The sequence below is a fragment of the Fusarium solani genome, assembly GCF_023522795.1.
Source record: "Fusarium solani strain SB1 chromosome Unknown bctg00000002, whole genome shotgun sequence".
In the NCBI taxonomy this organism is placed as follows: domain Eukaryota; kingdom Fungi; phylum Ascomycota; class Sordariomycetes; order Hypocreales; family Nectriaceae; genus Fusarium; species Fusarium solani.
The window spans coordinates 271,981-287,080 of record NW_027072155.1 but is presented as its reverse complement, the minus strand read 5'-3'; the positions used below and the strand labels follow the sequence as shown (position 1 = coordinate 287,080).

The window sequence follows — 15,100 nt, the reverse complement described above, 5'->3', positions numbered from 1 at the left end:
CTTTTTTCTTGTTAGATCCATTTTCTCCACATCTCTTTTGGGCAGTTGCTGGTTCCAAACATGACCGAGTTGAGCCCGAGCCCAATTGCCATTATTGGCATGGCATGCCGTCTACCCGGTGGTTCGGACAACCCAGACAAACTCTGGGGCATGTTGTCCGAGGGCCGGACTGGTTGGCGTGAGATTCCTGAAGACAGATGGAACAAAGATTCCTTCTATCACCCTGACCCAGAGGCCAAAGAGGCCGTTAACTTCAAGGGCCTTTACTTCCTAGATCAGGATATTACTGCCTTTGATGCACGCTTTTTCAACATCCATCCCCATGAAGCTCACTGTCTCGATCCACAACAACGCATCTTGATGGAGACAACATATGAGGCACTTGAGAATGCCGGCCAGACACTTTCGGGAATTAAGGGCTCCGATACGTCTGTTCATGTCGGAGCTTATGCTACCGAGTGAGTGACTTTCACCTTATGGTGGCACACGATGTCACCAACCAATTTGTCCCTTCCCCCAGTCATGGTCAGGCTAACACAGGCGCAGTTTTGAGCGTATGGGTTACAAGGACACAGCAAGAACCCCAAAGGCTCACATGATCGGCACCGGAATTGCCATCCTTTCCAACAGGATATCCTATGTCTTTGACCTCAAGGGCCCATCCAGCACCGTGGACACTGGGTGTTCAGGGAGCATGGTTGCCCTGCATCAGGCATGTCATGGGCTTCGAGCGAGGGAGTCCAAGATGGCCATTGTGGCTGGCACACAATTGGTTCTCACTCCTGATCAAATCATCCCCATGAGCAGTGTTGGGTATGTTGACGTGCTTTCATTATGTGACTTATACTTTATGCACAAGGACTAATCGCCTCCACCTAGTATGACCAACCCCGATGGCAAGTGCTACGTCTTTGATAGCCGCGGTGCCGGTTACGCAAGAGGTGAGGGTGTCGTCAGTTTCATCCTCAAGCGCCTTGACGACGCTGTCAGAGATGGGGACAAGGTACATGCCACCATCAGGAACTCTGGCCTGAACCAAGACGGCAAGACAGCAGGTCTCACACTTCCCAACCCCATCTCTCAAGCGAATCTTATGCGTCAGGTGTACAAGAATGCCGGTCTTGACCCAGCAGATACTGCATATGTTGAGGCACATGGAACAGGAACCAAAGCAGGTATGATGTCACCCTCGTGAACGCGGAGTGTCAACCCCTAACGACTTGACAGGTGACAGCGCAGAGATCTCCTCCATCGCGGAAGTCTTCTGCCCCAATGGAGACCGTGAAGATGGCCTTTACGTTGGCTCTATCAAGTCAAACATCGGCCATCTTGAAGCTTCAAGTGGTGTCGCAGGCTTGCTTAAGGCAGTTCTCATCTTGAAGCACGGAGCAATCCCACCTAACGTTGATTTCATCGAGCCGAAGCCAACCCTCCACCTTGAAGAACGTAAGATCAAGGTATGAATCATTCAACAATGAAATATTTCTTAGGCCGTGGCTGATTATTATCACCAGATCGCTACCGAGATGGTGCCTCTTCCTTCGTCGACTGGTCCTCGGCGAGTGTCTGTCAATTCATTTGGTTACGGTGGAACCAACGCCCACGTCATCTTGGAGGCCCCATCAACCTACGAGAAGCCGGAAGGCTTGCCAGTCTTGAACGGTTCAAATGGCACAAATGGACACTCGGAACAGATGAACGGCACCAATGGCCATTCCAATGGAACAAACGGTGTCAACGGCCATTCAAAGGAAGCCAATGGCACCAACGGGCACGTGAAGGAGCCAAATGGTACCAATGGACATGCAGAAGAGACCCAGTCTGCGCAAATCAAGACCTCTGACGGCTCTGTAACCAACAAAACCAATGGGGTCAATGAGAAACAGATTGCTGCACACGGTTCTCAGCTCTTCGTCTTGTCAGCTCGATCCGAAGTATCGTTGCAGGCTATGGTGTCTAACCTGCAGAAATGGGTCTCTGCCCATGAGGATGCTTCCTACTTCCCCGATCTTGCCTACACCCTCTCCACTCGGCGATCAGAGATGCAGTTCCGTTTCAGTGTGGCGGCAGCTGGCCACGAAGAACTCATTGATCTGCTCAGTCAGAAGCCCCGTATCACCAGGGCCATGACCACGTTCCGCTCCGTGTTCCTCTTTACTGGCCAGGGAGCACAGTGGCATGCTATGGGTCGCGAGCTCACTATGCACCAGCCGATTTTCAGAGCGTCAATGCTGCGATCCGATGACATCCTGAAACGGCTTGGAGCAGAATGGAGTCTGATCGACGAACTGTCCAGGGACGAGAAGAGCTCGCGAGTTGGTCAGGCCGAGATCTCTCAGCCATCTACCACAGCTATCCAAATTGCATTGGTGGACCTCCTGAGGAGCTTTGGCGTCTTTCCAAATGCTGTTCTTGGCCACAGTAGCGGCGAGATCGCTGCCGGCTACGCGGCTGAGGCGCTGGACCACGAGACAGCGTTGGAGATCTCGTACAGGCGTGGCTTCATGTCCAAGGCCTGTGCCCGTGTCATCTCAAGCAAGGGTGCCATGATGGCTGTCGGCTTGGGCGAACACGATGTGCAGAAGTACATCGACCAGACCCGGACGGGACTGATCTGTGTTGCATGCGTCAACTCTCCCGTCAGTACCACCATTTCAGGTGATGAGACTGCTATCGACGAGCTGAAGCAGATTCTTGATGAAGAGTCCATCTTCAACCGCAAGCTCAAAGTGGACACGGCCTATCACTCTCATCACATGAAGAAGGTTGCAGCCGAGTACCTCGAATCCATCTCGCACATCAAGGCTCGCACTGCAAGCCCTGACGTCAAGTTCTACTCTTCTGTGCTTGTTGCTCAAAAGACAGATGACTTCGGCGCTCAGTACTGGGTTGACAATCTCGTATCCCCAGTTCGTTTCGGCAACGCTCTAGACCTCCTCTGTCGCACAGAGACTGTTGGAGTTGAGCCATCACCATTCACCCTATTCACTGAGGTTGGCCCACACGGCGCCTTGGCTGGTCCTGTCAGACAAACCATCAAGGGCCTCAATCTGCCTAGCTTCAAGTCCAACTACCTTTCTACTTTGGTACGAGGCCGCGATGCTATCATCAGTCTTCTGGAAACAGCAGGCAAACTGTTCGAGTCTGGATATCCAGTTTCGTTGGAAGCGACACTTGCACAGGATGGATCAAAACCTCCCAGCTTGATTGATGATCTCGCACCATATCCCTGGGATCACTCCACAAACTACATCTACGAGTCGAATCTCAGCAAGCAGCATCGCTTCCGCGCGCACCCACCGCATGATCTTCTTGGTCTACGAGTTCCAGGAACTACTAGCCAGGAGCCTACTTGGCGCAACTTCCTTGGCGTTGACAGCCTTCCTTGGCTGAAAGATCATGTTGTCGATGGCTTTGCTATCTACCCTGCTGCAGCTTATCTCTCCATGGCTATCGAAGCAGCGCGTCAGATTAGCATCGATAGGAAGGTCCAGGGTGTCATCTCCCAGGTGCATCTGAAGAACGTCTCGTTCTCCAAGTCGATCATGATCCCCGAGAGACGCTCAGATGGCCTGATATCTGATGTCGAGGTTCTCCTCACATTGAGGCCTGCCAAGCACTTGACTGATCGTACATGGGAGACGTTCCGCATCATGGCTCTGTCCCCAGAAGACGTCTGGCACGAGCACTGCTCTGGATCTATTATGCTTGAGTGGGTCTCCAAGGAGGACGAAGTCGAAGGTCTCCGTGAAGAGAACATGACGGTCTCGAGCCGCCTCAAGCACCTCCAAGACATCATTGATGCGTGTGACACGTCTTTCGGCGGCGAGGATCTTTACAAGAACTTTACCGAGAATGGAAACGTCTATGGCCCTACCTTCCAAGGTATCCAGTCCGCAAAGATCGGTCCTCGCGGTGGAATCGCTGAGATTAGCATTCCCGACGTGGCCAGTGTGATGCCTAGGAAGCACCAGCAGCCTCACGTTATCCACCCAGCTCCGCTTGACTCTGTCTTCCAGCTGGGAATTCCCCTCTACAGAAGAAGCATTGGTAACGGACCCGTCATGCCTACAACCATCGACGAAATGACCATCGACTGCCGTCTCAGCAGCGATCCCGGCACCAAATGGGTTGCTTCCACCACCATCATCGAGACGGGCTTCCGGTTTGCTCGTATCCAGATTATGGTGTTTGAAGAGACAGCTGAGGGTGAGCCCCTGGTGCCCGTCATCAACATCGCGGGAGGGTCTCTTCGAGGCATAGGCGAAGCTCCCGTTGACGAGACTACCCTCCCGTTCAATCGCAAGATGAGCTATGCCCTCGAGTGGAAACCAGATGTCGATCATATTCCGCCTCAGAAGTTGGGCGAGTCTCAGCTGGTCGACTATCTTCAGCTCCTGGCCTTCAAGCAGCCGCATATGAAGATCTTGGAAGTGGGAGACGGAACTGACGGCGGCGTGACACTTCAATTGATCCAAGCACTTGACCGCCCGGAGGGTCTGTTGCTTGACCGATACTGCTACACCCATACCGACAGCGACACTTTGGAGCAAGTCAAGACATTGCTTCAAAATTGGAGCGATCGCGTCGATCTCAAGACTTTGGACATCTCCAAGGATCCTACTCAACAAGGTTTCCAACACGGCGAGTACGATCTTATCATCGTGTCAAACGCATTTGACGGAACAAGTTCCATTGATGAGAGTTTGGCCAACTCGCGAAAGCTCTTGAACTCTCGCGGACGACTGGTTCTTGGCGTTTCTGCTCCCTCGTCAGAGGGTGGGTGGGCTGCTCGTCTGGAAAAGCACGGCCTCCAGGGCGTCTCATCTGATGGCTCTACCGCACAATCTCATCTGATTGTCGCCACAGCTATTGATCAACAGTCTGGTTTGCGACAAGATTTCCCTTCTGTCCATGTTATCTGCCAGGCTCAATCGCATGGAGAGTTCACCTCTCTCGCTGTCTTACTGGTGGCCAAGTTGACAAACATGGGATTTCCTTGCTCTCTGGGCAACTTGTCGTCTGAACCAGTCAGCACTGACTGTATTTACATCGTCCTTGATGATGCGGCAGATGCCATCTTGGCCTCACCCACCGCCGAAAAGTTTTCTCAAGTTGTGGCCCTGGTCACCAAAGCAAAGAACGTGCTGTGGGTTAGCTGCCAAGGAAGCGGTGCAGATGTCCATAATCCAGCCAAGGGCATGATCACCGGACTCTCTAGAGTCGTTCGACGAGAGAACGCGGGAATGCGATTCGTCACGCTCGATGTACAGTCCGACATCATGTCCAGTCCAGATACACTGGTCTCTCAGCTCCAGGACATTGTTGCAAGGTCTTTTGCTACTCCAATCAACACGACACGATCTGATGAGGATGAGTACGCTTTCAGGGACGGCCAGCTTCTCATCCCCAGAGTCCACGCCGATACCAAGTTCGATGACTGGGTGAGGAGGGCCATCTACGCGCAAAGCATGGCGACGGGGCCTTTCCAACAACCAGAGCGACCCCTCAAGCTGGAGGTTGAGACGCCTGGTCTTCTGAGCAGTCTCCGGTTCGTGGATGATGAAACCCTTTCGAAGCCTCTTGGACCCTTCGAGCTGGAGCTTGAGGCCAGAGCGTATGGTGTCAACTTCAAGGACGTCTTCATCGCCATGGGACAAATGATACCTGGTGTTACCATGGCGGGCGAGTGTACCGGTATTGTTCGCAAGGTGGGCTCCGAAGTCGGGGACAAGTTCAAGGTCGGAGATCGCGTTTGCGGTATCTTCGCCGAGCCCTTCTCGAGCCATCCTCGAATCAATGGCAACTTCAGCAGTCACCTTCCAGAGACGATGACCTACTCTGTTGGCGCGTCCATCCCTGTCATCTTCTGCACCGCATACCACTGTCTCATCGAAGTGGCTCGTCTCGAACGTGGACAGACCATTCTGATTCATGCCGCTTCTGGTGGTGTTGGTCAGGCAGCCATCCAGCTTGCCCAGAACATTGGGGCCGAGATCTTCTGCACTGTTGGTAGCAGTACAAAGCGTCAGTTACTCATCGACACTTTCAACATCCCACCCAGCCACATCTTCTCGTCCAGACTCCGCACATTCAAGCAAGGCATTCTGCGTCTTACCCAGAACAAGGGTGTTGACTGCGTTTTGAACTCTTTGTCGGGCGAATCACTTCATGATTCGTTTGCTGTTCTCGCGCCACTGGGAACCTTTGTCGAGATTGGCAAGTCCGACATCTATCGGAAGAACGAGATCAGCATGGTTCCCTTCGACAGCAGCGTCACCTTCGCTGCGGTGGACCTGACAGTCCTTGCTCGCCTCAAGCCAACCAGGATGAGAGAGACTCTCGAAAAAGTCTTGTCCATGTTTGAGGACGAAACTTTGAAGCCTGTTGCTCCCATAACAACCATGCCCATGACCGACATCGAGGATGCTTTCCGTCTGATCCAGTCTCGGAAGCATACCGGCAAGGTTGTTCTCGTCTCTGATGATCAGACACAAGTCAAATTGACCTTGGCGCGTCCTAAACCCCTTCTCCTGGACCAGAATGGCACTTATGTCGTCTCTGGTGGTCTCGGAGACCTTGGCCGAAGAATTGCCAAGTTCCTGGCTTCTCATGGCGCAGGACATGTGGTGACGCTCTCTCGGCGTCAGCTCCAAGAGGAAGACAAGTTGGCTTTCCAGGAAGAACTGCGCGCCCTTGGGTCAGAGCTTCACGTCATTGGCTGCGATATCACTGATGAAGAGTCGGTTCGGTCGGCCGCTGTCGAGTGTTTAGCAAATCTGCCACCTGTAAGAGGAGTCGTCCACGCAGCAATGGTTCTAAGAGTAGGTTTCCTGATAATTTCACTTCTCGTGTAGTGTGGCTAATCCATGTACAGGACCATCCCTTCGAGATCATGTCTCACGACGACTACATCACTGCCACCAAGCCCAAAGTCCAGGGAACTCGCAACCTTGATGACGCCTTTGGGGCTTCTGACTTTTTTATCATGCTTTCATCCATCACAGCGATTCTCGGAAAGTCTGGCCAGTCCAACTACGCAGTTGGCAACGCCTACCAAGATGCCTTTGCTCAAAGCAAGAAGTCGTCAAAGTGTAGATACATTGCCCTCAACCTGGGCGCTGTCGACGGCTCGCTAGCCATCACGTCTCTCCCCACTGTACAGCAAGAGGCCATGCGGCGGGGTTCAGTTCTCATGTCCTTCGATGAAGTGTTCGCAGTCATGAGATACGCAATGAGCCCAGAGGCAACCCAAGATGATCTTCACCAGTTGATACTCGGTTTTGACCGAAAGTCTATGGAGGCGGTCCACGACGAGGCTGCTCTTGCTAATCCCATGTTCAGCCAAGTTCCTCGCCTCGGTCAAGAGGGAGAAGCGAAGAAGGAGGCCGCGACCGACATTGGCAAGTTGATCCAACAAGCAACGACGCCCGAGGAGGTCCAAAGCATCGTCGTTGGCGGCATCTGCCAGCGATTCGCCATGTTCACCGCTTGCCCTGTTGAGGATATCAGCCCAGATGTTTCGATGGAGAGCTTTGGTCTCGATTCCCTTGTTGCTATTGAGTTGAAGAATTACCTCGTGCGGACTTTCGAAGCGACACTACAAACATCTGAAGTTCTAGACGCTACCAACATCGTCAGCCTGGCCAAGACCATCATTTTGAGGTCAAAGCTCGTTTCCCAGAACACCGAGGCACCTGTTGCCGAGAAGGAAGACGCTGTTGTCGTTGAGAAGGCTGTGCAGCCGGCAATTGAGAGTACGGCTGCCGGTGCAAACCACAACTTCCACTGCTGTAAAGCGACCAAGACCCTCAACAAGATGCCTCTCTTCGACTTCGATGTCATGTTCGACGAGTACCTCGATAGATCCCGGATGTTCTTCTCACCTGACGAATTTGAGAGTCTGGAGAGGGATGTTGCAGAGTTCAGAAAACCTGGAAGTACAGGTCGAAAGCTGTACAATCGCCTCTACGAGGAGGCCAACGATCCAGAAATCGAGAATTGGCAGGAGAAGTACTTCCTGCAGAGCATGTACCTTCAGAGACGCATGCCGCTCGCACCATTCAACAACTTCATGGCGTTCCACCCTCTCGGAGAAATGGGCCACACTCAAGCGGAACGGGCAGCTCTGATCGCCAGCATTGCCTTCCAATGCAAACAGGATCTCGAGGCGGATCGATGGGAGCCCATGGCGTACATGTTCACAGCCAACTGCACCGATCTCTGGCAGTACATCTTCAACACGGCTCGCTTGCCTGGTGTTCCTCTCGATCGCATGGCCAAGTTCCCTGGTAATGACTACATGGCAGTGCTCCACCGTGGGCATATCTTCAAGGTCATGCTCAGGGATGGAGAGGAGAACGTGTCTGCCGAGGCTCTTATCAAGATCTTCAGTGCCATTTTGAACCGACCAGACACTGACGAGAACTGGACGAGTATTCTCAGCGCTGACGATCGCACGTCCTGGGCCGAGGTAAGTTGAACTAAGGCAATTGCCTGTGATTTCGACCAGTGCACCTTTACTGACTGATTGCCACGCCACAGAACCGACAAGCGTTGATGGAACTTGACCCAGCCAACAAAGAAACCATCGACATGGTTGAAGCTTCTGCTTTCCTTGTCTGTCTCGATGACACAGAGCCCGCTGATGCCGAGGAGCGAATCAGGGACATGATGATGCTCAAGGGCTTTAATCGATGGGTTGACAAGTCCATCGCCTTTGTGGTGTGCAAGAACGCAACTTCTGGCACGTACGTCGAGCACACTTGTATCGATGTCAGTTTTCCTGCTTTTCACCTCCCCCGTTACGACAACAGAAAGCTAACCTGCCATAGGCGATGACTCTATTTGCGATGCAGACTGCTATCGTTCAAGGTATAAAGACCTACGAGCCACCCCGACAGGTCAACGGACACACGAATGGCGTTGTTGAGGTGCCCAACGAGTTCACGCTCAAGACAACCCCTGCCTTGGAGGAGCGCATCCTCCACGTCCGGCAGCGATTCGAGGATGAGATCGCCAAGTTTGGCTACAGAGACATCGTCCTCTCCGAGTTCGGAAAAGACGTTCTACTCGATCGCCATCTTCCCATCAAGGGCATCTTCGATCTCATGTGCTTGCTCGCCAACTACTACTACTACGGCTACAACGCCCAATCCTGGGAGGCAATCTCCATGTCCCACTACCACAAGGGCCGGCCAGACATTGTGCAAGTCAACACGCCCACTACTGCGCACTTCTGCACCATTGCAGATGATGAGAGTCTTCCAGCACGCAAACGGTTCGAGCTGATGCTTGAGGCCGCCAATGACCGGAACCAAACCATCAAGGATGCGTTCACGGGCCGCTGCTACCAGCGCACGCTCAGAGCCCTCGAGCTCTGCGTGGAGGAGGGTGAAGAAGTCCCCGATCTCTTCAAGAACCCGCTTTACGAACAGACTGTGGAGCCGAACCAAATGTTCTCTAACACGGATGGTCTCTCTCCCGAATCTTGCTTCATCATGCAGAACCCCGAGAGATTCTGGATGACATATTATGTCACTGACGCAGGGTAAGCAAACTACTTCCTCATTGTCTACTTTAGATGAAGCTAACATTCTTTCTTCACAGATCACATTTCTCCGTCATCACTGGAAAGAAGGAGGTGGTGGCCTGGGCAGACTGTTTGCAGCGTGCTTCATTGGTGATGAAGACGTTGATAGATGCGGCATAAAATGGGTGTTCTTTTGGTTTCTGTTTGAGTTTTCTTGGCATTTCTTTTGAATCGTGCAGCGGAGCCTGTATCTTTTCCTAGTCGTCTTTTCTATTCAAGCTCCTCAGTCATGTTGATGATAATCCAATAGAAGGCAATGCTTCCTTGGGTATATTACGTTCAATGATGTATGGCAATTAGTCTGCCGGCTTGGGGCATTTCTACCTACAGATGACCGCAATACTGACATCCAGGCCATATGAACTCGTCTAGGATATGACCTCTTTATTTGCCTGGTTCTTAACACGGCGATTTCGTGAACCATTGCGCTCTTCGCTCTTGTACCCAGCACACTCTCCATCTCCACGGGAAAAAGATTACTGTAATCGACGGCAATAGGAGAGTGGATGTTTTAGCTGATTCTCCAATTCAAGACCCCATACTCTATCTAAACGGTCTTTTCATTTTGCCTCTGATCCGAGTCCACAGCTCCGGGTGTCTCAATCGCCACAGCGGACTCATCTCCTTGAGTCGGCTGCACTCGGTCGTCTGGGATCCATCGTCTCTGCATCCCAAAGCTCAGAACCAACGACATGCTCGCCACAACGATGGGCAGGATAAAAGCCTTGGAGATGGCATAACTGAAAGCCCTCTGGACTAACGGCAACGCAGCCGCCGGCACCGCCTTCGCCAGATCCGCTGCGCCCGCATCCCGTATGGTTTTGGCATCGATCCCTGCCGGCGCTCCAGCCAGTCCTCGGAAGAGCTCCCCGGAGAAGAGGTTGGAAGCGATGCTGAGGCCCACTGCGCCACCAAACAAGCGAAAGAAGACAACAAGGGCACACGCGGTCGGCATGTCATCATCGGGGAGGACCACCTGTACCGCGATGAATGGGACCTGCTCTGCAAGCCCAATTCCCGCTCCACTAAGAATCTGGAAGCCAATCCACTCTCCTGTCGAAGAGTTTCTGTCCAGTTCGCGTAGCAACACGCACCCAGCGATGAATATGCTTGACCCCAGCCACATAAATGGGACATAGTGGCCTTTGGAGCTGATACATGCGCCCGTGATGATGATGGCGATGCTGCACGGGATTCCGTATGCGAGACAGCGCACGCCTGAAGTCACAGCGTTGGTTCCCAGTACAGCTTGGAAGTAGAAGGCCAAGTAGTACATGTGCGTATTGTGCGCCATGGACATGAGCATGTTGAAGACGCAGCTGATGGCTACAGTGCGCTGCGAGAGGATTCTCGTTGGGATGGTAGCGCTATTGGTTCCGTTAGACGTGGCAACTCAATGCTTGGTACGATCTTACTCTTCTTTCTTGGTTGCCTGTAGCACTCCAAATGCGGTTGCGAGTATTCCAAACACCACGATGCATGCGTAGACCCTCGGGTCGGACCATGGGTATCTAGTCCCGCCCCATTGCAGTGCAAAGAAGAGTGACACCAGCCCTGCTATGAGCAGAAAGCTACCGAGCAGATCAAGTCGCTTCAGTTTCTCACGCAGTGAGAGCTTCCCATGGACTGGTGTCTTTGCTTTTAAAATCATGAATGCGATCACAAAAGTCACGGCTCCGGCGGCTACAAACACGATTAGTGGGTTTCTTGAGATGGCCATAACTGATCACTCACGCAAATTGATCCTATTACCTGTTAGATCGTCACGGTCGTGTTAATAGTAGTTGTCGAGGAATGACATACCAAAAGCAGAACCGCCAAGTCAACCGAGGCGTATCTGTGATCAGCCCTCCAAGGGTCGGGCCTAGCACTCCCGCGATACCATACATGCTTGTAACAAGAGCCATCCCGAACGGCCTAGCCCGCAGAGGCACTGACCTCCCATATACTGCCAGACTTCCGCAGAGAAGCCCAGCAGCCCCGGCTCCAGATATCACTCTTCCAGTGATTAATGAAGCCGAGTTTGGTGCAGCAGCACAAAGAATCGTGCCAGCTTCGACTTTACAAAATGCAAGTTAGACGGATTCGCCAAGAAATTCAGTGGGGCCGAAGCAACTTACATATAATGATGGAGCCCAGATACAGAATCCTAGCGTCAAACAGGGTATACAAACGACCGAAGGTAGGTTGAAATGCCATTTCTGTTAGGAGGTAGGCGCTTCCATACCAAGGCACATCATCGAGTCGACGGAAATCACTAGTGATCTTCGGGATGGCAGTCGCTATAGTTAGTTAGTGATTAGATCTTTGTGGAAAATGTATACGACTCAAGTTCCCTTACCAAGGATACTTCCATCTATTGCTATCATGAAGGTGGCAATAGTGAACACTGTTGACAGTAGACTGAGCTCTCGTGGTGTCGCGTACTGATGAGTTGGGGTCTCATCATCGGTCTGTAGCGGTGGGACGGCTGTATTGCTTTCAGAGTCTCCAGGAGAGGTCTCAATCTTCTCTTTGGAATGAGGCCCATCGTTGTTGTACTTGTTTTCGGCCACTTTGCTGTTATTCGCATTTGGGTCAGTTTGCGTAGTGATGTCTAAGCTGCCTCGTTGATCTGACTCCATACTGCTTCGATTGCAGTTTTCAAGGCCGCAGATGACTGTCTAAGAGTTAGGCTTTTGGGCGGATAAAAAGTGAAATTCTTGTGAGAATCCAGTCGGGCTCTATGTGTGGCGGTGATATTGAGACAAGTACCCCAGTGGCCTATGTTGCACAGAAGAATGTCAATACGTACGACCTCTGCCCATCCCATATGAGAAAACAGGGGCTTCTACAGCCAATGAAGTGTCATTACGACGACATTGAAGCCAGCCCATAGAATTGGACGGAAGTTGTGACGGTCTGGGCCTTCGGGACCTTCGGTTGCCAACGACCCTTGCAGCGCTTACGGCATGTAACGCTGCGGCACATATGTAAGACTGGTAAGCTGCAATCTGCCCCTTTCTGTACCGCAAGAATCCTTCGGGAACGGTGCCGTCGGCCCAGACGGCTTTGCTGATATGCATCGGCTAAATTCAGAGCGCTCCTTAGTTCCCTTCCTGTTTCTTTGACGATTATCTCGCTAAGATCAAACCTTGGCGGACAATAGGTTCCAAAAACAGCGTCTAGCATAGGTATCTGAACAATGACACTCAATTATTAATATGTAACCCTTCCAAACATAGTGGTGCAGGATCTCCAGGCACCCAAGCATGGTCTCTTTCAACCTACTCCTCGCGCTTTGCGCGCCAACTTTGGCATTGGCAACACCCCTCTCCAAGAACTGCAAGGCGTTCCCAGGCAGCTCAGCATGGCCGTCAAGCAATGAGTGGTCTCGGCTGAACAAGACCATTGACGGTAGGCTTATCAAACCAATCCCTCCTGGAGGGGTTTGCCACGACGGGCAGCCAAACTACAACAAATATCAATGTCCCAACGTTCAACACGATTGGAGGACCTTTGAGTTCCATGCACAAGATCCGGTCTCCGTTATGTGGGATCTCTGGGCGAATTACACTTGTCTCCCCTTTGAAGACTTTCCTTGCAGCGGAGCAGGTTATCCGTCTTATGTGGCCGAAGTGGCCACGGCGAAGCATGTCAAGGCTGCTGTGGACTTTGGTAAGTGACGCATGAGCCAGCATAGCACGAACATCTCAGTTGACGCACATCTCATAGCCCGGAAGCGAAACGTCCGCCTTGTTATAAGGAGCAGCGGACATGACTATCTTGGGCGCTCAGTTGGGTCAGGTGCTCTCTCCATCTGGACACACCACCTCAACAAGATCCAGTACCACAAAGGTCAGTTCAAGCTCTCTGGATCAGGCAAGACCATACGCGGCGATGCTATCACTGCCGGAGCTGGGACAGCCATGCTTGATCTCTACAATGTTGCTGCCCAAAATGGTCGCACTGTTGTAGGCGGCGGAGCAAAAACCGTGGGGCTGGGTGGCTACGTGACGGGAGGTGGTCATTCGATCCTGGCCCCTCACTACGGACTGGCGGCAGACAATGTGCTTGAGATGGAAGTCGTTACACCTAACGGTGACATTATCACCGTGAATGAAGATAGGCACTCAGACTTGTTCTGGGCGATACGTGGTGTAAGTTATGCACATCTCAGGCCCTGGTCTTCGCTGGACATCTACTGACACTCATCAGGGAGGAGGATCGACATTTGGAGTTCTCACCTCGGTCACTGTCATGACGCACCCATCCAAGAAGCTCACCATGGTATCCTTCATGGCTTTCACTCTCCCTCAAGCACCCTTTGCGTTGGATCTCGTTACCTGGGCCACTTCCCAAATCCCTTACCTCTCGGACTCCGGCCTGTCGGGTTATCTGATGGCCACCGTGGATTCACCACCACCCGTACCGATCCCTGGTCTTCCTGAGAGAGTCGCCGGTCTGATGGGCAAGACCATCATCCTTGATACCCAGGATACAGCCAAAATCAACAAGATCTTTAAACCTCTGAACGAGACTATTCAAGAGCGTTGGCCAGGTCAGGTCACTCTTCTTGTTCTCACTCAACCGTACGACTCATTCGCGGCTTGGTACAGTGAGAATTTTGATGATGGTCAGGCTGGAGGCTCAGTGTATCTCATCTCACGGCTGCTAGACAAGGATACTCTGACCAAGGATTTGGATGCACTGGCTGATGCGCTCAAGCCCATTCTCATTAACGATGGTTGGCTGGGAACCTACATGGTAGCTGGCAAGGGAGTCAACAAGGCAAAGCCCCGCGGAGGAGGAAATGCCGTTCATCCAGCATGGCGAAAAGCCTACATTCATGCGAGTGAGTACACCACCAACACGATTTTGGCTGAAGTTCAAGCAATGAGACAGGGCGCTAACCATGGGCAGTCCACTGGCTTGGGTGGGGGTACCCGCCTTTCGATGAAACAGCTGAGGGAAGGACCAGGAAGATTCTAAACGATAGATTCCAGGCCCTTCGGGAGCTCACGCCCGGCGGTGGTTCGTATATGAACGAGGTGAGTTTGGCTGGCTTCTATCGAAGAAGAGAGAAGAATTATGCTGACGATGCGGCTCAGGGCTTCCCATTCGAAGAGGACTGGCAGCATACTTTCTGGGGCGACAACTACGAGCGTCTCCTCAAGATCAAGCGCAAGGTCGATCCGAAAGATGTTTTGTGGTGCACACCTTGTGTGGGCAGCGAAGGATGGGAGGAGAAAAGCGACGGTCGCCTTTGCAGGGTTTAGTAAGATTTGTTGGCCACGACTAGATTGGCCTAGGAAGCACGATGGAGACGCTCATGAAGGACGAGGCTTTAGATGGGATGGATTGCCTTGTTTAGAAAAAGCGTCATCCCGTTCATAGAATAGCAATCTAGGGAATTAGAGGGAACCGATGTCTGCCTTCAGTGTACGCATATAACGCTCACTGTTCACTCTTCATGCCTGTCGTTCCCCATAAGCAGGAAAGTTTCGTTTGTCAATGTGCAATATGCGT

At 52.3% G+C, this 15,100-nt stretch overlaps 3 protein-coding genes across 3 annotated transcripts; 2 read left to right on the top strand and 1 right to left on the bottom strand.

The window, feature by feature from the left end:
- Positions 1 to 60: 60 nt before the first annotated feature.
- On the top strand, positions 61 to 9,712 carry MRS44_004030 (uncharacterized protein; the record flags this gene model as incomplete). Its single annotated transcript, XM_046283095.2, has 9 exons — positions 61 to 458; positions 547 to 813; positions 880 to 1,175; positions 1,228 to 1,457; positions 1,515 to 6,824; positions 6,878 to 8,473; positions 8,545 to 8,775; positions 8,835 to 9,550; positions 9,610 to 9,712. 9 exons carry the CDS (start codon positions 61 to 63, stop codon positions 9,710 to 9,712), a joined length of 9,147 nt encoding a protein of 3,048 aa, XP_046124059.2.
- A 427-nt stretch (positions 9,713 to 10,139) lies between these two features.
- MRS44_004029 (uncharacterized protein) lies at positions 10,140 to 12,216 on the bottom strand (the record flags this gene model as incomplete). The annotated part of the gene is made up of 6 exons (XM_046279177.2): positions 10,140 to 10,959; positions 11,008 to 11,275; positions 11,327 to 11,337; positions 11,396 to 11,651; positions 11,713 to 11,874; positions 11,934 to 12,216. The coding sequence occupies 6 exons, from the start codon at positions 12,214 to 12,216 to the stop codon at positions 10,140 to 10,142; spliced, it is 1,800 nt and encodes a 599-aa protein (XP_046124058.2).
- A 627-nt stretch (positions 12,217 to 12,843) lies between these two features.
- MRS44_004028 (uncharacterized protein) lies at positions 12,844 to 14,850 on the top strand (the record flags this gene model as incomplete). The annotated part of the gene is made up of 4 exons (XM_065622025.1): positions 12,844 to 13,249; positions 13,307 to 13,731; positions 13,790 to 14,426; positions 14,495 to 14,850. 4 exons carry the CDS (start codon positions 12,844 to 12,846, stop codon positions 14,848 to 14,850), a joined length of 1,824 nt encoding a protein of 607 aa, XP_065478097.1.
- Positions 14,851 to 15,100: the final 250 nt, after the last annotated feature.